This window comes from Octopus sinensis, linkage group LG27 (assembly GCF_006345805.1).
Source record: "Octopus sinensis linkage group LG27, ASM634580v1, whole genome shotgun sequence".
NCBI classification, from domain to species: Eukaryota; Metazoa; Mollusca; class Cephalopoda; order Octopoda; family Octopodidae; genus Octopus; species Octopus sinensis.
Window position 1 is genome coordinate 10832937 of NC_043023.1, and position 21657 is coordinate 10854593.

Sequence of the window (21657 nt, forward strand, 5' to 3'; positions counted from 1 at the left end):
TTCCGCCTACCAAATTCAATCGCAAAGCTTCGGTCGACTCGGGGCTATAGTAGAAGACACCTGTCCAAAGTGTCATGCGGTGGGACTGAACCCGAAACCACATAGCTAGGAAGCAAGCTCCCTAACTACACGGCCATATATATATATATACACACACACACACACACATACACACAAGGGGGCTCCTGAACAGTTCCTGACTTTTAGATTAAAAAATATATGTGAGGATTTTTTGCAACATATTCCCATCTCAGATTTACAGTGCAGTGGTCCTTCAGTTTTTCTAATCCCTGTAAAAGAACTCAAAATGTTGGGTCCCCAACATCTGTAACAGTGACCACTTCTGAGTTGGAGTGAAATTTCATTCCCTTCAGAGGTAATAGTTGAAGAGGGCCAAATCAGGAGAATAAGATGGGTGATCTACCAATTCAAAGCCAAAATTAGTATTTTCCATAGTCTCATATGCTGTGTATGCTGCTGCATTGTCCGGCAAAAACAGGATGCCACAGCTCAGCTTCCCACATTTCTGCTTCACAGTTTGTGCAACAGAGACTTGTAGTATTCAGTGTTGATTGAGCAACTCATTAGCAGGTATTTTATGAGGTGTACTCCTTCTTTGTCCCAGAACGCTGAAGCCAGAATCTTTCCAGCTGACTTCTGAATCTGAAACGTCTTGGGACACAGTGAACCTCTGTGGCACTACTCCATTGAATGCTGCTTGGTCTGGGGTTTGGTTGACGTTAGGAAGGGCATCCGGATCTTTTCCTTTTGAACGGCAGATGTCAACACAATTTGTAGTTAACTAAACACTTTAAAACTTCGTTTACTGGTAGAATATGTCAAAATAAAACATTTTTTTCTCTTGGCTTTCTTGAGAAAATTGTAATTTTTTTGTTTAACGTAGTTTAATTTTTCGAATTTTAACCAATCCTATGCTCTCTTTTGAGCTAAAATCATTTGCTGCATCTAAAACTGAGACAACATCCTGTAACTAACCCTAAACCTGCCCCCTAACCCTAATTTTTTTTTTTATTAATTGTTACGAGTGTAAAAAAAACTAAAGCAATGGGATTAAATTAACAATTAAGAAAAAAAAGTTAGGGTTAGTTACAGGATGTTGTCTCAGTTTTAGACGCAGCAAATGATTTTAGTTGAATGGAGGTAATCGATTGGTTAAAATTGCCGAAATGCTCGGATTTTCAGACGAAATATCTTACAAACTATAGAATTTTCTCAATAAAACCAAGAGAAAATGATGTTTTATAAACACATTCTACCAGTATACGAAGTTTAAAAGTGTTTAGTTAACTAGAAATTGTGTTGACATCTGCCGTTCAAAAGGAAAAGATCCGGGCATCCTGCTGTAGAAACTCTGCCAGATCAAGATTGGAGTCTGGTGCAGCCATCCGGTTCACCAGTCCTCAGTCAAATTGTCCAACCCATGCTATCATGGAAAGCGGATGTTAAACGATGATGAAGTTAAGTTTCATTTATGGTCACTAAACAAGCCATAGAATCAGCCCCTCTTGCTGCAAACTGGTCCAAAATCACCTTTAGTGTCATCACTCTGATGCACTTCCGACCTGTGTTCAGGCATTTCAGCACCTATTTTGCAGAAAGCTTTGTGTCCAGGATGCTGTGGATGACGTGGCCAAAATTTTTGTGGGAAATCCTGGTTCAGCTATGACCTTGGCTGAAATCCAGCAGTCGTCAAGAATCATGATGTGCACAGTGTTGACTTTGTCCTCTGTAATATAGAAGTTGGCCATCTTGACCAGGGATCATCTATGACCTCAAAATGACCAGTCCAAAACCTTGACATCCATATTTTCACTGTGAAGGGAGGTGGGTAGCCATCCTTCAAGATTTCCTTCCTCCCATCATGGATTTTCGCAGCTCCCGTTTGCCTTGCAAAAGCGGAACTTCATATGTTTCAATTTTACCAAAATCCACTTTAGGGGCTGCCATCATGCATTAAATCTGCAAGAAAAGAGAAAGATGGCACAAATAGGAAAATAGAACTCAAAACATGAGTGTTTATATGCATTTTGTAACTGTTGTTGATTGAATAATAAATATATATATATATATTCGTTTTGTTTGTATGCGACATTTTGTTGTTATTGGAGAGGGGTGGTCACATGATACATTCCATGGAGTGGTTGGTGTTAGGAAGGGCATCCAGCCGTAGAAACACTGCCAGATCAGACTGGGCCTGATGCAGCCTTCTGACTTCACAGACCCCAGTTGAACCGTCCAACCCATGCTAGCATAGAAAGCGGACGCTAAATGATGACGATGATGATGATATCAGTTACACACTGGGGTCGATGTAATCGACTTAATACCTTTGTCTGTCCCCTCTGTGTGTAGACCCTTGTGGGCAGTAAAGAAATAGGTATTTCATTTGTCTTCGTGTTTTGAGTGCAAGTGCAATGGGGTTGACTTTGCCTTTCATCCTTTCGGAATCAATAGATTAAGTACCTATTTCTTTACTACCCACAAAGGGCTAAACACAGAGAGGACAAACGGATTAAGTTGAGTATATCAACCCTAGTGCTTAACTGGTACTTATTTAATCGACCCCGAAAGGATGAAAGGCAAAGTTGACCTCGGCGGAATTTGAACTCAGAATGTAAAGACAGACGAAATACCTATTTCTTTACTACCCACAAGGGGCTAAACACAGAAGGGACAAACGGATTAAATCGATTACATCCACCCCGGTGCGTAACTGGTACTTATTTAATCGACCTCAAAAGGATGAAAGGCAAAGTTGACCTCGGCGGAATTTGAACTCAGAACATAAAGACAGACGAAATACCTATATCTTTACTACCCACAAGGGGCTAAACACAGAGAGGACAAACAGATTAAATCGATTACATCGACCCCGGTGCGTAACTGGTACTTATTTAATCGACCCCGAAAGGATGAAAGGCAAAGTTGACCTCGGCGGAATTTGAACTCAGAATGTAGTAGCAGATGAAATATCACTAAGCATTTTGCCCGGCGTGCTAACGTTTCTGCCAGCTCACCATGGAGTCAATAAATTAAGTACCAGTTACAAACTGGGATCGATGTAATCAACCTAATCCCTTCCCCCAAATGTTAGGCCTTGTGCTTCCAGTACAAAGTATTATAAGGCAGCAAGCTGGCAGAATTGTTAGCTTGCCAGGCTAAATGCTTGGCAGCGTTTCATCTCTCTTTATGTTCTGAGTTCAAATTCTGCCAAGGTTAACTTTGTCCTTTCATCCTTTCAGGGTCAATAAAATAAATACCAGTTAAGTACTGGGGTTGATGTAATCAACTAGCCCCTTCCCCCCGAAAATGGCTGGTCTTGTGCCAGATTTGAAAGCAAGACATTTGGGATCTTTTCCTTTTGAAGGCCAGATTTCAACATAATTTCTAGTTAACTAAACACTTTTAAACTTTGTATACTGGGAGAACGTGTCAAAATAAAACATTTTTCGGATCCTTTCCTTTTGAACGGCAGTTTTCAACACAATTTCTAGTTAACTAAACACTTTTAAACTTTGTATACTGGGAGAACGTGTCAAAATAAAACATTTTTCGGATCTTTTCCTTTTGAACGGCAGTTTTCAACATAATTTCTAGTTAACTAAACACTTTTAAACTTTGTATACTGGGAGAACGTGTCAAAATAAAACATTTTTCGGACCTTTTCCTTTTGAACGGCAGATGTCAACACAATTTCTACTTAACTAAACACTTTTAAACTTCGTATACTGGTAGAATGTGTCAAAATAAAACATTTTTTGGATCTTTTCCTTTTGAACGGCAGTTTTCAACATAATTTCTAGTTAACTAAACACTTTTAAACTTTGTATACTGGGAGAACGTGTCAAAATAAAACATTTTTCGGATCTTTTCCTTTTGAACGGCAGTTTTCAACATAATTTCTAGTTAACTAAACACTTTTAAACTTTGTATACTGGGAGAACGTGTCAAAATAAAACATTTTTCGGATCTTTTCCTTTTGAACGGCAGTTTTCAACATAATTTCTAGTTAACTAAACACTTTTAAACTTTGTATACTGGGAGAACGTGTCAAAATAAAACATTTTTCGGATCTTTTCCTTTTGAACGGCAGTTTTCAACATAATTTCTAGTTAACTAAACACTTTTAAACTTGTATACTGGGAGAACGTGTCAAAATAAAACATTTTTCGGATCTTTTCCTTTTGAACGGCAGTTTTCAACATAATTTCTAGTTAACTAAACACTTTTAAACTTTGTATACTGGGAGAACGTGTCAAAATAAAACATTTTTCGGATCTTTTCCTTTTGAACGGCAGTTTTCAACATAATTTCTAGTTAACTAAACACTTTTAAACTTTGTATACTGGGAGAACGTGTCAAAAAAAACATTTTTCGGATCTTTTCCTTTTGAACGGCAGTTTTCAACATAATTTCTAGTTAACTAACACTTTTAAACTTTGTATACTGGAGAACGTGTCAAAATAAAACATTTTTCGGATCTTTTCCTTTTGAACGGCAGTTTTCAACATAATTTCTAGTTAACTAAACATTTTTAAACTTCGTATACTGGTAGGATGTGTCAAAATAAAACATTTTTTTTCTCTTGGCTTTCTTGAGAAAATTGTAATTTGTTAGTTTAACGTAGTTTAATTTTTCGAATTGTAACCAATCCTATGCTCTCTTTTCAGCTAAAATCATTTGCTGCATCTAAAACTGAGACAACATCCTGTCACTAACCCTAAACCTCCCCCCTAACCCTAAATTTTTTTTTCTTAATTGTTAAATTAATTTAATTGTTATGAGTGTAAAAAAAACTAAAGCAATGGAATTAAATTAATTTAACAATTAAGAAAAAAAAATTTAGGGTTAGGGTTAGTGAGAGGATGTTGTCTCAGTTTTAGACGCAGCAAATGATTTTAGTTGAATGGAGGTAATCGATTGGTTAAAATTGCCAAAATGCTCGGATTTTCAGATGAAATATCTTACAAATTATAGAATTTTCTCAATAAAACCAAGAGAAAAAAATGTTTTATTTTGACACATTCTACCAGTATACGAAGTTTATAAGTGTTTAGTTAACTAGAAATTGTGTTACAAAGTGCCGTTCAAAAGGAAAAGATCCAACATTTGTACTCAGAGCCAAAGGTGGCTTCAGCCTGGTTGGTATCAAAAGGGTTAACCATTCAATATACATTTGATATGGGGAAAAAGATTAAACAACACATTTTGTAGTTTTAAGCATTCAATATGCATTTAATATGAGAAAAAAGGAATAAACAAAACAACACATTTTGTAGTTTTAAGAGCAGAAGAAATAAACTGTAAACCAACATCAATGGAAATTGTAACTGTGATACCAGTGTCGGTGGCACGTAAAAGAAACCATCCGAACATGGCCGTAGCTAGCGCTGCATCGACTGGCCTCCGTGCTGCTGGCATGTAACAAACATCATCCGATCGTGACTGTTGCCAGCCTTGCCTAGCCTCTGTGCCTGTGGCACGTAAAAGGCACCATCCGATCATGGCAGTTGCCAGCCTAGCCTGGCCTCTGTGCCGGTGGCACATAAAAAGCACCATCCAAGCGTGGCCGTTCGTCAGCCTCATCTGGCCTCTGTGCCAGTGGCACGTAAAAAGCACCATCCGATCATGGCCATTTGCCAGCCTAGCCTAGCCTCTGTGCCGGTGGCACGTAAAAAGCACCAGTCAAGCGTGGCCGTTCGTCAGCCTCGTCTGGCCTCTGTGCCAGTGGCACGTAAAAAGCACCATCCGATCGTGGCCGTTTGCCAGCCTAGTCCAGCCTCTGTGCCGGTGGCACGTAAAAAGCACCATCCAAGCGTGGCCATTCGCCAGCCTCGTCGGGCACCTGTGCCGGTAGAACGTAAAAAGCACCCACTACACTCACGGGAGTGGTTGGTGTTAGGAAGGGCATCCAGCTGTAGAAACACTGCCAGAACTGACTGGGCCTGGTGCAGCCTTCGGGCTTCCCAGACCCCAGTCGAACCGTCCAAGCCATGCTAGAATGGAAAGCGGACGTTAAACAATGATGATGATGAAACAGATGAAGCATTTATCAAAATATCCATTGCATCAGAAAAAAGAAAATGTCCAGTTTGGCAAAAATAGTAAACAGCAGGAGTGGCTGTGTGGTAAGTAGCTTGTTTACCAACCACATGGTTCCGGGTTCAGTCCCACTGCGTGGCATCTTGGGCAAGTGTATTCTGCTATAGCCCCAGGCCGACCAATGCCTTGAGAGTGGATTTGGTAGATGGAAACTGAACGAAGCCTGTCGTATATATATATATATATATATATATATATGTATGTATATATGTGTTTGTGTGTCTGTGTTTGTCTCCCCTGGCATTGCTTGACAACCGATGCTGGTGTGTTTACGTCGCCGTTACTTAGCGGTTCGGCAAAAGAGAGCAATAGAATAAGTACTAGGCTTACAAAGAATAAGTCCCGGGGTCGATTTGCTCGACTAAAAGGCGGTGCTCCAGCATGGCCGCAGTCAAATGACTGAAACAAGTAAAAGATAAAGAGCCCCTTAGTTCTGTTCATGAAAAACGAAAGTTTGCGATGCACTCAAGTAGTTTATCAAGCAAATTACAATTTTCATATTTCCTGCGCCACATAAACTCACAGAGATATGAGTCAACCATAGAAGGGTGAGTGCCACGGCGTCGTTTGATACCTTCTTTTATAGAGGCCTGGGTACTCTCCACTTGTTGAATGTCAGTACCATCTTCCAATTTGACAAACGCAATGCTTTGGTTCACTGTACCATGTTCAAAATAATAACCATCAATTTCAGGAATGTGAGAGTATGCCCTCCACATATCACTATAAATTGTGGTCCCTGGAAGAATCAACTTCTGTATGCATTCCTCCAGTGTGTCACGATTCCGACATGGCACCGCATAAAGAAAAACCTCTCTGGTCTCAAGACACACACCCCCATAAACCCACTGCTCAGGTAGGATCTCTCCATGGTTGTATTTAAGTCTTGAAAAGACCGTTTCATCCATCTCAACAATCTTCCCAGGACCCCCAATTTTAACTGGGTTGCGTATAAGGTCCTCCGCGCATATTTCCCGAACAAAGCAGTTGTATTCAACAGCCGTGCTGTGGCTCATGCCCAATTTTTCAACACAAAACTGGACTGAAGTCAATTCCTTGACCCATGAGTGAAGGAAAAGCACCACAGTCCTAAGAGGAAGGGTTCTACCTTCCAACCACGTACCTTTTCTCACTGATACAGACTCCATGCATCCTCTGTGGGAGCACCGCCAATAAATGTTCCTACCACGGACTTTTTTTAACATATAATGCTTTTTATTTTTGCATACTTTTATCTTGGGGATAATACCCTTCTCTTGCAAGTAAGAAACTGCATCCGCCTCTGTTTTTATTGTCTCCATCATATATGAAAGGCAAGTATCAAAAATACAATATAAAATATCCCAAAATAGTAACAGATGGGTACAAGCAGGAAAGCACAGTGTAAAATATCAGTTTGTAAACACAAGTGGTTTATGTAGGAGAATTCTGATGCTCAGCTGGTTAATGGATCTGATGTAAATAATTCTTTGAGGCCAGTGTCATCTGATGCTCTGAAATTATAGAAAATGAGAACTTTGTAAGATATAGAGGTTAATTAAAAAGCAGAGGAGAAATCTCTAGTCATCATTTATTCTCCCACTCTCCTCTTGTTTCCACCCAACTTATATTTATCGACCATCCTTTCATCATTTATTTCTATACCTATTTCTTTATTACCCACAAGGGGCTAAACATAGAGGGAACAAACAAGGACAGACATAGGTATTAAGTCGATTACATCGACCTCAGTGCGTAACTGGTACTTGTTTAATCGACCCCGAAAGGATGAAAGGTAAAGTCGACCTCGGCGGAATTTGAACTCACAACGTAACAGCAGACGAAATACCTATTTCTTTACTACCCACAAGGGGCTAAACACAGAGAGGACAAACAAGGACAGACAGATGGATAAAGTCGATTATATCGACCCCAGTGCGTAACTGGTACTTAATTTATCGACCCCGAAAGGATGAAAGGCAAAGTTGACCTCGGCGGAATTTGAACTCACAACGTAACGGCAGACAAAATACCCGGCGTGCTAACGTTTCTGCCAGCTCACCGACTGGTCAGCAAACAGGAGTGAATTACCCCACGCTAGTTAAAATGAAACTTTTGGGAATAATGAGGCCTCGACGACTGGCACCCACGCCAACTTCCTTTCATTGGACACTAAACTCTGCTTGCGAAAACCTGTTGGGCAAGTGAAATCGAAATTGAACCAAAATTCGATGACTGGCACCCGTGCCAGTGGAGCACTAACAGCTCCATCTGAGCGGGATCACTGTCAGAGTGGCTGTCTGGCTTCCGTGCTGGTGGGCACATAAAAAGCACCATTTGAGCGTGATCGTTACCAGCATCACCTTACTGGCACTTGTGCCAGTGGTACGTGAACAAAACATTCGAGCGAGGTCGTTGCCAGTGCCGCTGGACTGACTCCTGTGCAGGTGGCACGTAAAAAACACCATTTCAAGCGTGGCCATTGCCAGTACCGCCAGACTGGCCCTCGTGTTGGTGGCATGTAAAAGCACCCACTACACTCTCAGAGTGATTGGTGTTAGGAAGGGCATCCAGCTGTAGAAACTCTGCCAGATCAAGACTGGAGCCTGGCGCAGCCATCTGATTTGCCAGTCCTCAGTCAAATCGTCCAACCCATGCTAGCATGGAAAGCGGATGTTAAACGATGATGATGATGATGATATAAAAAGAATGTTCCTTGTAACAACAGAAATAAATATTTATGAAGATATTTCACCTTAACCCTTTCATTACCAACCCGGCTGAAACCAGCTCTGGCTCTGAGTACAAATGTCTTGTTTTTATAAGTTTTGAATTAAAATTTACCACCAAACCTTTGTTACAATTTATGTTCCTAACACTAGTTTAATGATAACCAAGTTATTTTACTAAATTCTTTGTTATATTTAAAGTAATTGAAAGAAACAGAGCATCTCAAAATAAATACAGTAACAAAAGGGTTAAAGTTCTCATATTTCAGTAATTTCAATCAATCAATGACGTGTATTCAGCTGAATAAAATTACTGCCGTTGTTTGTCAACAACAACTATCGGCGGTGTATTTTTTCTTTGTCACTGTTATTTATGGCATCATTCGTGTGTTTGTACGTGTTATAAGGTTTTAGGGTTAGGGTTGTCATAAATACCAGTGACAAACGAAATATACACCACCGGAAGTTGTTGTTGACAAACAACAGCAGTAATTTTATTCAGCTGAATACACGTCACTGATTGGTTGAAATTACCGAAATACGAGAACTTTATGGTGACATATCTTCATAAATATAAGCTTTTCTCAAAAATGCTAAGAGTAAAAGATGTTTTATATGAAACATTCTACCAGTGTCCGAAGTTTGAAAGTGTTTAGTTACAAAAAATTATTTTCTCGATCTGCCGGTCAAAAGGTAAAGAACCTAAATGATTTAAGAGAAATGCTGAGTATAGGCGCAGGAGTGGCTGTGTGGTAAGTAGCTTGCTAACCAACCACATGGTTCCGGGTTCAGTCCCACTGTGTGGCATCTTGGGCATGTGTGTCTTCTGTTATAGCCCCGGGCCGACCAATGCCTTGTGAGTGGATTTGGTAGACGGAAACTGAAAGAAGCCTGTCGTATATATATATATATGTGTGTGTGTGTTTGTGTGTCTGTTTGTCTCCCTAGCATTGCTTGACGTGTGTTTACGTCCCCGTCACTTAGCGGTTCGGCAAAAGAGACCGATAGAATAAGTACTGGGCTTACTAAGAATAAGTCCCGGGGTCGATTTGCTCGACTAAAAGGCGGTGCTCCAGCATGGCCGCAGTCAAATGACTGAAACAAGTAAAAGAGTATAAGAGGCATCAGATGTTGTGTGCAAGAGAGAAGGCTGTGCTGCTTTGGTCATGCAATGCATATAGATGAAGACAGCCGCATAAAGAAGTGCCAGGCCCTAATTGTGGAGGGAAACTGTGGAAGAGGTAGACACAGGAAGATGTGGGGCAAAGTGGGTAGAAAGGACCTTTGGAAGCTGGGCCTCACTGAAGAAATGACAACGAACCAGGAGATGTAGCAATTTGTTGTACTTGAGAAGAGGCATCAAGCTAAGTAAAATCAGGTGGTCATGAGATATGCTAAAAACAACAGCTAAATACCCCTTAAATCACCCTCAAAGAATTTTTCTATGGTTTTGCCTAATCGTATATATTCCCATACGGTGAACACAAATTCACAAAAACCTCCAGCAATAGACCATCAAATGTATTTCATCATAATCATCATCATTTAGCGTCCGTTTTCCATGCTAGCATGGGTTGGATGGTTCGACCAGGGTCTGGGAAGCCAGGTGGCTGCACCAGGCTCCAGTCTGATCTGGCAGTGTTTCTACAGCTGGATGCCCTTCCTAACGCCAACCTCTCCATGAGTGTAGTGGGTGGTTTTTATGTGCCACCGGCACAGGTGCTAGGAGAGGCTGGCAACAACCACGATCGGTTGGTGGTTTTTACGTGCCACCAACATGGAAGACAGTCAAGGCGGCACTGGCATCGGCCACGTACAGATGGAGCTTTTTACGTGCCACCGGCACAGGTGCTAGAGGGGGATAGAAAGATATTGAAAAACATTAATACATCAGAGGGACAAACAAGGAGAGAATGAGGTGGTCATCAGATGTGCTAAAAATAACAGCTAAATACTCCTTAAATCATGCAGTAAATTATTTTTATTTTGGATTTTGCCTAATCATATGAATTCCCTTGTGTTAAACTCAAATTCACAAAAATTCCCAGCAATGGAGCATTAAATGTGTTTGTGGGGATAAAGATATTGAAAAATATCAATACGTAATAATTACAAACGAGAAGGGTATGAGGTGGTCATGAGATATGCTAAAAATAACAGCTAAATAGCCCTTAAATAATGCACCAACAATTTTTTTCAGTGGTGAGGGTTGCATAATCATATGAATTCTTGTGCAGAACACAAATTAATAATATTTTTCTGAAAATTACGAAAAGTTATGAGAGGTTACATGCCATGCACAAAACAGATTCCACCTTGAAAATATATGAATTTTGAAACTTTTAAATTCAATAAGCATATACCGTAAATCCTCGAGTATAATCCGCAGGGGATTTTTAGGGGTTGTACCTCTGAAAAACCTAAACCTTGTGTATAACTCGAGTCAAGGAGGTCTATATAACGTCCTTGGTTTGTAAAATTGTATACGGTAACGTCCTTTATTATTATTGTATATATAACATAATGCAAATGTGTAGCTTTTTTGTGCATTTTGTTTGCAGAAAATAAAGAAATAACAGTAATAACGTTTAATAAATGTTGCTTACTGCAAGTTATGGATGATTCTTTTATGACTTCATTGCTTTCAGGCTTAGCTTTAAGGTATTTTCACGCCCGACATCACAAAATGCGTCTGAATAAACATTGCCGGACAGCAAATAGTCTCGGACATTGCTTAGGAAATGATTTTCATTTTTAACCTCGTATATAGTACGCACTAGGGATTTTGATCTTTAAATTTTTGGAAAAAATGTGGATTATACTCGAAGATTTACGGTAGATAGATATGAAAGTCTTTCTGGGGCTATAAACAATAGTACTACCGTCTTCTATAGGAAGACGGACGGAAGTCTTTCCAATTAATGTTTGTTTCTCATAAAATGGTGTTTATTTAATTTACATTCAATTATTATTTACGATTATTTAAGGCAAACACAAGCAAATCGCAAATTCTTTTCACTTTACATGTTTTTGTGTGTATTTAATTTCGATTTGCATATGTTCGTCGATTCGCTACGATCTCTTTAAAATAAACCAAATCAAAAAATTAAAATTAGAGAAAGGGGGGGAAAAATAAATTTTTTTTTGCATATTCGTAATCTCCGATATCTAAAACGTAAAAATATGGGGGGGAATGCATTTTTCAAGCCCCTAAAATTCAAATCTTAAATCGATGGAAACACAAATACCAGCGAAGAAAGAAAAAAACAACATCAATTTAATACTTATCGTAGGTGTTCGAGCATTCTAGCATGTTGTTTCTGCGCGTTTCCGTAAGACTAATTAAACTGACTTAATTATTATATTTAAAGACAATAAAACAACATAATTAAACATTTTAGTCGACAATTGGTGAGTCCAGCACTTCGTTTCTATTACGGCCCTTTCTGTTTTGTATCTGAGGTTGTTGTTGTACGTAAATAATGGAGAAATTTACCTTGTTCGCCCAGGTTGTTTTAGAGTTTTTACGAAGAGGAACAGAAGCGAAAATATCTTTTCTTTACTTAATCAAGCAAAGAGATTCAGAGTTGCAGTGGCTACCGGTGACGAGATTCGAACCTGCTGCTTCCACAGCGAAAAGGAAATCTTATTTTGTTTGCCCAGGTTGTTTTAGGGCTTTTACGAAGAGGAACGGAAGCGAAAATATCTTTTCTTTTACTCAATCAAGCAAAGAGATTCAGGGTTGCAGTGGCTACCGGTGACGAGATTCGAACCTGCTGCTTCCACAGCGAAAAGGAAATCTTACTTTGTTTGCCCAGGTTGTTTTAGGGCTTTTACGAAGAGGAACAGAAGCGAAAATATCTTTTCTTTTACTCAATCAAGCAAAGAGATTCAGGGTTGCAGTGGCTACCGGTGACGAGATTCGAACCTGCTGCTTCCACAGCGAAAAAGAAATTTTATCTCTGACATCACTTCCGCTTCAGATTCATTTCAAATCATTTAATTTGAGATGTCTCTCAAATAATTGCTGAGAAGAAATTGCTGCATAATTTACATTATGTTATATTTGAAAGCAAGGGAATCTAAATTATGAACACAAACCTTAATTAACGAGATAATTACATACAAAGGAGTGCGGGTCTTAACATGAGTTGTCGTTCTTTGCGTGCACATTGCATGCCTCATTAATTTCTGGTTAATTAATGGTGTTTGGTGGTTGTTGCCGCTTCATCCTTTCTCATTTACCTTCTAAGCATGTTTTATAGCAATATCCTTTACGATACATTTCCCTAAGTATCACTACCACCTCGCACAGTCTTTAAGAATTTTCGTTTTCACACATTTCCCGTAAGTATTCTCAAGACATTTTCAAATATTCGAATAATTTATGAAAGCTACAAATGTTAACGAACTTTGGGAATAGTTGTCGCACATGAGTTATACCGTCTCCGTTCTTTGTTAAGATATTTTTACAATGTTTCTATTTTTGTATCTCATATTTCAAAACAATGGGGAAGCAAGGAGCCTAAAAAACGCATTTATTAATCTTAAATCTCTGCGCATCGCCATTGTTCCTTGAGTACAATAGTCACCAATTAAAACCTTTTTATTTTTTGGAATTTTCAGAAGATTTTTGCGAATTTGTTCTAAACACGGTAATTTATATGATTATGAAAACAAATTTCTTTTTTTTTTAATCTTTCGAAATAAAAAAAAAGCATTAAAAAAAAAAACGGGACTACTTGTGAACAGTGCGCGCACTCACGCATATCGCCAACTAGTCCTGACTAGTTGATCCTTACTTTGTGTTTTGGTGTTATTTACTTTGTATAAAAAAATTATTTATTTTGTGTTTTATTTACTTTGCTTGGTAGTCGTTGTAGGATCGACTACTTACGACTAGCTAGCGCAGATGCGCGCACCGGGACCACTGTTCGCTAGTAGTACCAAAAAAATTATTTTAAACCACAGATTAAAATACGGACAGTATGAATTTTTGGTTTAAATCCCAGCGATAAACCAGAAACGATAACAGTATGAGGTGATCATGTGAGATGCTAAAAATAACAGCTAAATACCCCTTAAATCACACTTTTTTTTTTTGCATAATTGTATGAATTCCCGTGTTTAGAATACAAATTCGCAAAAATTTTCAGAAAATTCTGAAAAATAAAAAAAATTATGACGGATTGTTAAGGGTGTTTAAAACAGAATTGCCGGATCTTTTCGGTTTGACCGGCAGTTTTTTAAATAATTTCCACGTAACTAAACACTTTTAAACTTCGTATACTGTTAGAATGTGTTTATAAAACATCTTTTTCTCTTGGCTTTATTGAGAAAATTCTATAGTTTGTAAGATATTTGTTGTTTTTTTTTTCTGCAATTTCAACCAATCAATGACGTCTATTGAGGTGAAAACATTCTGTGCCGTATGAATATGTACCTCGTTTAAGAAACAGATTGGGTTTATTTACATTTCTGAAGAAAAATAAAGATACCCTTCCCCCCACCCCTAACCCTAAAACATTGAAATGCAATAGATCGATACTAGGGTCATAATTATGGGTGACAATTTCATGACACCGCTAGAAAAAAACTGCCGTTCAAACCGAAAAGATCCGAATTGCCCTTTGGTTTTAGGTTTATATGTCTCGGGGACTAACAATAGTTTCAAATTTTGGCACAAGGCCAGCACTTTTTGTTGTTTAACTCAAGTCCATTACAATGACTCCAAAATTTGATTGGTATTTACTTAAACCCTGAAGGGACAAAGGGTAAAGTTGACCTTGGCGGAATTTGAATCATAATGACTAAATATCACTCAAGCATTTTGGGCGCTACTTAAATACAGAGGTCCCGATGCAACTATGTAACAAGGTTTTTACAGTGCACACAAGTTAGGGTTTAGGGGTAGTTTTAGGGTTAGGGTTACGTAGATGCATCAGGACCTCTGTATTTGAGTAGTACTGAATTTTGCCTTGTATGCTAATGATTCTTCCACCTAATTGCCTTAATTATGATAAAAATGATTTCAAATTTTGGCACAAGGCCAGTAATTTAAGGGGTTTAGTACAGGGGCTAATCAATTACATTTACCCTAGTATTCAGCTGGTACTTATTTTATCATCCATCCGATCATGGCCGTTTGCCAGCCTCGTCTGGCACGTAAAAGGCACCCACTACACTCACAGAGTGGTTGGCACTAGGAAGGGCATCCAGCTGTAGAAACACTGCCAGATCAGACTGGAGCCTGGTGCAGCCTTCTGGCTTCCCAGACCCCATGCTAGCATGGAAAACGGACGTTAGACGATGATGATGATGGTCCCTTATAGAAGGAAAAGTGAATTTGACCTCCAGATTTGCAGAATGTAAAGAGAGTCAAAGTGCGACTAAGCATTTTGCCCTGCATGCTAGAAATTCTTCCAGCTTACCGCCTTCATCATCATCATTTAGCGTCCGTTTTCCATGCTAGCATGGGTTGGACAGTTTAACTGGGGTCTGTGAAGCCAGAAGGCTGCACCAGGCCCAGTCTGATCTGGCAGTGTTTCTACGGCTGGATGCCCTTTCTAACGGCAACCACTCCGCGAGTGTAGTGGGTGCTGGCAAAAGGCCACGAATGGATGGTGCTTTTACATGCCACCGGCACGGGGGCCAGGCAAGGCTGGCAACGGACACAAACAGATGGTGCTTTTACGTGCCACCGGCACGGAGGCCAGGCGAGGTACTTATTTGGTTGAGGAAAAAGTTCATGTGTCAAACTTGTGCTGAATGGCCAGGCCATCAAGACTGAACTTTACTACGAGCAACTTGATTGAATGATAACTAAGTTATAATTAAGCTAGAGTTAGGAACATAAATTGTGACTAAGGTTTGGTGGAAGATTTTAATTCAAAACTTGTGAAAACAAAACATTTATACTACAGAACCAGAGGCAGTTTCAGGCAGGTTGGTATCAAAAGGGTTAATAATTGTTTCTCTATTATATATTTTAACCCTTTCTTTACCGTATTCTGTCGAGATGCTGTGTGTTTCTTTCAATTAATTTTAAATATAACAAAGAATTTAGTAAAATAACTTCGTTATCATTAAGCTAATGTTAGGAACATAAATTGTGACTAAGGTTTGGTGGAAGATTTTAATTCAAAACTTGTGAAAACAAAACATTTATACTACAGAGCCAGAGCTGGTTTCAAAAGGGTTAAAAAGTACCTTAAATATTCACATACACATTCATACAGGATATATGCCATATCACTGTCATATCTGTGATAAATTATTCTCTTGAAGTCACAACTATTATCGTCTAATGCTCTAAAATCATTTCTACTGTTCTGTAGTTCAACACTTTGATGCTACACATGAAAGGGGTGTAGTTGTAGTCTGTAAGAATGTAGACATCACACAAGGTTGTGCCATAGAGTTTCAATAACAAATTTAAAACTAAATTTCTGTTGTTTGGATAAATGTTTATAGCTGCAGCTAATCAGTCTAGTAAAATATAGTAAAATTTTCACTACTGAATCTCATTTTAAGTATCCTCCATAACTTATGCTGTTTCTTTATAATTTCAGGATATCCCATGACATCGTCATTAAGGAATTATAATTTACCTCGGATGTATCCTCAGTATTTATCAGCTGTGAAAGATTAAAAGAACATGATATATAGAGTGTTTAAAACAAGAGATATTACATTGAATTTTATAAGCCTGCTATAGAATTTGTTTTAAATATTTTCTCTGGACTAAAATTAATTGTTAAATGCCCCTATTTCACCGAGTGGATGTGTACAAGGTGGTTCTGGATTCTAATTGAAATCAGATGACAAAGGAGTTTGCCCTGGCTGTGGATATTAACAAAGGTTGCTGTTGATGAAAATTTAGCAAAGAAAATATTTGTTTTGAATAAAATATAAAACTCTGCTGATATGAAAATATATATTATGATGATAAAATTGAAATTATAGAAAAGCGTTTGTGCGATGACATGCTTAAATGAAAATGAAATTAGATTGATTTTCCTGATGAGATGTCAAAGCATACTGACAAAAACATTGTAGAGTTGTGATAGCTGTAAAATGTCAGTTTCTGAAACGGATAAACTCGCGACTGGCGAACTTATTCAGGGAAAAGATAAGCCATATTCCTGTGATGTCTGTGGTAAATCATTTTCCAAGACTTTTTATTTAGTTCAACACCAACGCATTCACACAGGAGAGAAGCCATTTGGTTGTGATGTTTGTGGTAAATTTTTCTCTGTGAATCATCACTTAACTAAACACAAACGTATTCATACAGGAGAGAAGCCGTATCAATGCGATGTCTGTGGCAAATCGTTTTCTCAAACTCATCACTTGACCGAACACAAACACATTCATACAGGAGAGAAACCATATCACTGTGAAACCTGTGGTAAATCATTCTCTAAGAGCAGCAACCTAACTTGTCACATGCGCATTCACGCAGATGAGAAGATATATGAATGCGATATCTGTGGTAAATCATTCACCTTAAAAAGTACCTTAAATATCCACATACGCATTCATACAGGATATAAGCCATATCACTGTGATATCTGTGATAAATTATTCTCTCGAAGTCATAACTTAGTCGAACATAAGCGTATTCATACAGGAGATAAACCCCATTGCTGTGACATCTGTAATAAATCATTTTCTACAAGTAGTAACTTGAGTAAACACAAACAGAGTCATACTGGAGATAAACCATATCACTGTGACATCTGCGATAAATCATTTTCTAGGAGTAATAGCTTAAGTAAACACATACGCATCCATACAGGAGAGAAACCACATGGCTGTGACATCTGTGGTAAATCATTCTCTCAGAAAGGTAATTTGACGAAACACAAACTCACTCATTTGGAAGTAAAACCACATCGCTGTGATATCTGTGGTAAATCATTCTCCGGAGATCAGACTTTAATTGAACATAAACAAAGCCATACAGAAGAGAAGACAGATTGATGTGACATCTGAGTCAATAATTCCCTTGAAATTTTCATTTAACTAAACACCAACACGTTCGTACGGTGGAGAAGCCATATCAATGTAATGACTGATAAATCCTTCTCTCACAGGAGGCAGTTGCTCGCATGTGTTGTCATACAGAAGAATAACAGTGTTAAAATCAAAAGTCATTCCATGAAAGTACTATCTTGTATATTTAAGGTGGCAAGCTGGCAGAATCGTTAGCACGCCGGGCGAAATGCTTAGCGGTATTTCGTCTGCTGTTATGTTGTGAGTTCAAATTCCGCTGAGGTGGACTTTGCCTTTCATCCTTTCGGGGGTCGATAAATTAAGTACCAGTTACGCACTGGGGTCGATGTAATCAACTTAATCCCTTTGTCTGGCCTTATTTGTCCCTTCTGTGTTTAGCCCCGTGGTTGTAGTAAAAAATAGGTATTTCGTCTGCTGTTACATACCAGTTACGCACTGGGGTCGATATAATCAACTTAATCCATTTGTCTGTCCTTGTTTGTCCTCTCTGTGTTTAGCCCATTATGGGTAGTAAAGAAATAAGTATTACCTTGTATATAACAATGAATGCATTTACACATGAAAGAAGATATGACAGCATGTGAGAACAACCTCCTAACCACAATTATGTATATACAAATGCTGGGATTATTCATCATAGAGGATGGCCATTAAGGGGTCAAATCTGTATGGTCTAGTGGTCTTGGCACTAAAAAAATAGGAGTTCTCTCTTTGCCAGCGTTATATATCAAGTGCAGAGTACACTGAATAACCAGCTGGGGGTAAAATAGCAATATCGTTCATTCCTAGGGGACGTCTGTGTTTAGGTAGTTTTTTCAAGACTTATACACACCCTGATACCATCGATATCTACATATCAAATTTGAGCGCAATCGGATGGAAGATGCCCAAGATCCTAGAAGACGCACAAACAGAACGGATTTTATATAATATATGAGATCTCATGCAAATACCCTATTAACCCATTCGTTACTATATTTCTGACCAAAATACACCCCTCGTGAGTTTCAATTAAATTCTAAAATAATCATGAATCTAGGCTTGTTACATTAAATAACTATAATTTTTTTTACTTATCAACATATTAATGTGATATTTAGAACATAATTAAAGAATGGGTTTTTAATCAATTCTATTGCATAACTTTTGTCTCAAAGTGACTTTAATTACAGGTAAATTGAGCAAAAGGTAAAAATGTTAAAATTTTGTTTAAACATCACCATAGAAAATGAATCATCAGCTAATATTCAAATGGGTATGCAACAAAATTTTGATAAAGAAGAATTGTGCACATAACTATATCATCAGTTGAATTTAATGCACAACAGGTGTACCATAAAGGTGGAATAAAGTGAAATACTAGAATCCACCGCAAGTTTGACTGAACTAAAGAAATCGGTCAAAAAATAATATACGGCCCTGGTTATGGTATGGAAGTGATAAATTCCAGACCACATCGTTCCCTAGGCCATGCTGACTAACATTATTTTCCCTGTATAAAAACTAAATCCACGCAGTACCCAGTATTTGCTTCACAAATTTTCCGAAATTTGAACCCCCATTTTGTGTTTGTTTACATTCTGCGTAAGTTTGTTTCCACATTGATCGCTTCAAACAACTTCCAGACCACATCATACCCTAAACCATGCTGACTAACATTAGTTTCCCCGTATAAAAACTAAATCCACAACAGTACCCAGTATTTGTTTCACAAATTTTCCAATTCGGAATCAATGCTTGATAACATGAAACTCCTATCTATTTTCAAAGTTGAAGAAAAATCGATGCCGAAAAAATCTCCCAAAATTCAGGGAATTAAAATTACACGTCGATCGTTGTACAAAACTGTAGATGAACTGTTTACGAAGTATAATCACGTGTTTACACGAATGTACTAAAGAGATTTGCTCTGATATTCTCATTTAAATATGACTAGGTAAATTTGGGCGGTTTGGTCACATTAACCAAAATTTTTTTCGGGCGGCTTTGGGCAGTTTGGTAACGAAAGGGTTAAGGTTTTATGAAATATTCTCTTATGATTTATGGAGTTGTATCTAGCATAATAATGGTACAGTGAAGTTTATGCTAGTAGATCATCTAACTTAAGTTAGATTGCCCCTTACTTTTGACAGATTCTCTTTTGTGCTACATGATTTCTAGCAACTCTTCACAGAAGACAATTCTGGTGAGAAAATCAACTTCAGTCCCAGATGATCCATGAATGCAACAGGTTGTGCTGGATGTCATGTTACCAGTAGTAACCTGATAATTCTATCATCTACACCTGTAAATAAACACCGATATTTTTATTTAACCCTTTCATTACTGTATTAATTTTGAGATGTTCTGTGTTTCTTTCAATTAATTTTAAATATAACAAAGAATTTAGTAAAATAATATCGTTATCATTAAGCTAGTGTTAGGAACATAAATTGTGACTTAGGTTTGGTGGGAGATCTTAATTCAAAACTTATGAAAACAAGATATTTGTACTCAGTGCCAGAGCCGGTTTCAGCCGGGTTGGTCATGAAAGGGTTAACCTTGTTATGGTGAAACAAATGCCTAAGATTACTGGAATTATTTTTAAACATAAATGCAATGTGGTTCTCTGACCTATCTAGGTAAGCAGTAACCCTGAATACATTCAGACACCAACCACATCAGCTTAGTAAGCAGATGTAATATGTTGATGGTGATGTGCAGTTTTTTAAAGTTCCTTCTTTAGAGCTGTGTAAATGAATGCTGGGCTGAATTTTAAAAAAATGACTATTGTGAGTGAGAGGAGTCAACTGTTGCCTCTTACAAGGAGAGGAAACTTGTCCCCTGCAAGTGAGAGGGATCAACAAATAATCCATGCAAATGGGGGTTCTCTACAACAAGTGAGAGACTTTATGCATAATTTCTTAGATTTATGAGTTAATTCCCATTTTGTTCTTGTACAAATTTTATCATTTTATAACTCTAGTATCATAAACGATAAAATTATTCTGTAAAAAACATCTTTGTTGAAATTTATTTCTCTTCTCAGATGTGTCTTTCATTTTTGGTTTTCTTTGCATGTCTTTTTTCTTTTTTAGGTTGTTTTTCTGATGCAGAATTTTACTACAAAGTTTGGTAATACATGTATAACTTTCGTTCTGTGTATGGCAAAATTAATCTGTTGAAACAGAAAAGGAAAATGTTTGTTTTCTGATAAACTTATTGTCAGTGCGTTCTGTGAGAGTGTGATGATTCTGAAGTACATTTTATGATTATTTTAGCTGTATCATGATTTGTCACCCACGAGTCATCTACTGATCAAAGCTTCTTTAAATAAGCAGCAAACTTTTCAGGATTCAACAATTGCAGCATGGAAGGTGTTTATAAGCCATTTAAGAAACACACAAAAGCCGTTCGATTCACTTCAACATTTCAGTTTAATTTGTCAAAATATTTTCGTCGCTTTAAGACCGCGACCTGTTCACTGACAAAATTCCATGCTATATATATATATATATATATATACATACTAAGTAATTAAGGGTTTAGCAACGATTTGCCTCACCACACACCGAATTTAGAAATAGCAGTCAAAGAGTTTTGGCTATTCTTTATACTTAAAAGTAGAAAGAATATCCAAAACTCTTTGACTGCTATTTCTAAATTCGGTGTGTGGTGAGGCAAATCGTTGCTAAACCCTTAATTACTTAGTATGTGTGTATATATATATATAGCATGGAATTTTGTCAGTGAACAGGTCGCGGTCTTAAAGCGACGAAAATATTTTGACAAATTAAACTTAAATGTTGAAGTGAATCGAACGGCTTTT

General features: G+C 37.9%; 1 protein-coding gene and 1 long non-coding RNA gene across 3 annotated transcripts; one reads left to right on the top strand and one right to left on the bottom strand.

The window, feature by feature from the left end:
* Window positions 1–55: 55 nt before the first annotated feature.
* LOC118768238 lies at window positions 56–2090 on the top strand. Its single transcript, XR_005004067.1, has 2 exons — window positions 56–739; window positions 1458–2090. It is a non-coding gene; the product is annotated as an uncharacterized LOC118768238 (long non-coding RNA).
* A 3844-nt stretch (window positions 2091–5934) lies between these two features.
* Window positions 5935–12840, bottom strand: LOC115225419. 2 transcript variants are annotated; one of them, XM_036514272.1, is made up of 3 exons: window positions 12637–12840; window positions 6551–7616; window positions 5935–6137 (listed from the first exon to the last, which is right to left on the bottom strand). In XM_036514272.1, exon 2 carries the CDS (start codon window positions 7425–7427, stop codon window positions 6561–6563), a length of 867 nt encoding a protein of 288 aa, XP_036370165.1. In that variant the 5' UTR covers window positions 7428–7616; window positions 12637–12840; the 3' UTR covers window positions 5935–6137; window positions 6551–6560. The 2 variants fall into 2 exon arrangements, with proteins under 2 accessions (XP_036370165.1, XP_029652239.1); XM_029796379.2 differs by lacking the exon at window positions 12637–12840 and adding an exon at window positions 12328–12615.
* Window positions 12841–21657: the final 8817 nt, after the last annotated feature.

Bases quoted from the DNA above. Each gene is read 5' to 3' on its own strand.
- LOC115225419 (XM_036514272.1), bottom strand. From the start codon at position 7,427: ATGATGGAGACAATAAAAACAGAGGCGGATGCAGTTTCTTACTTGCAA.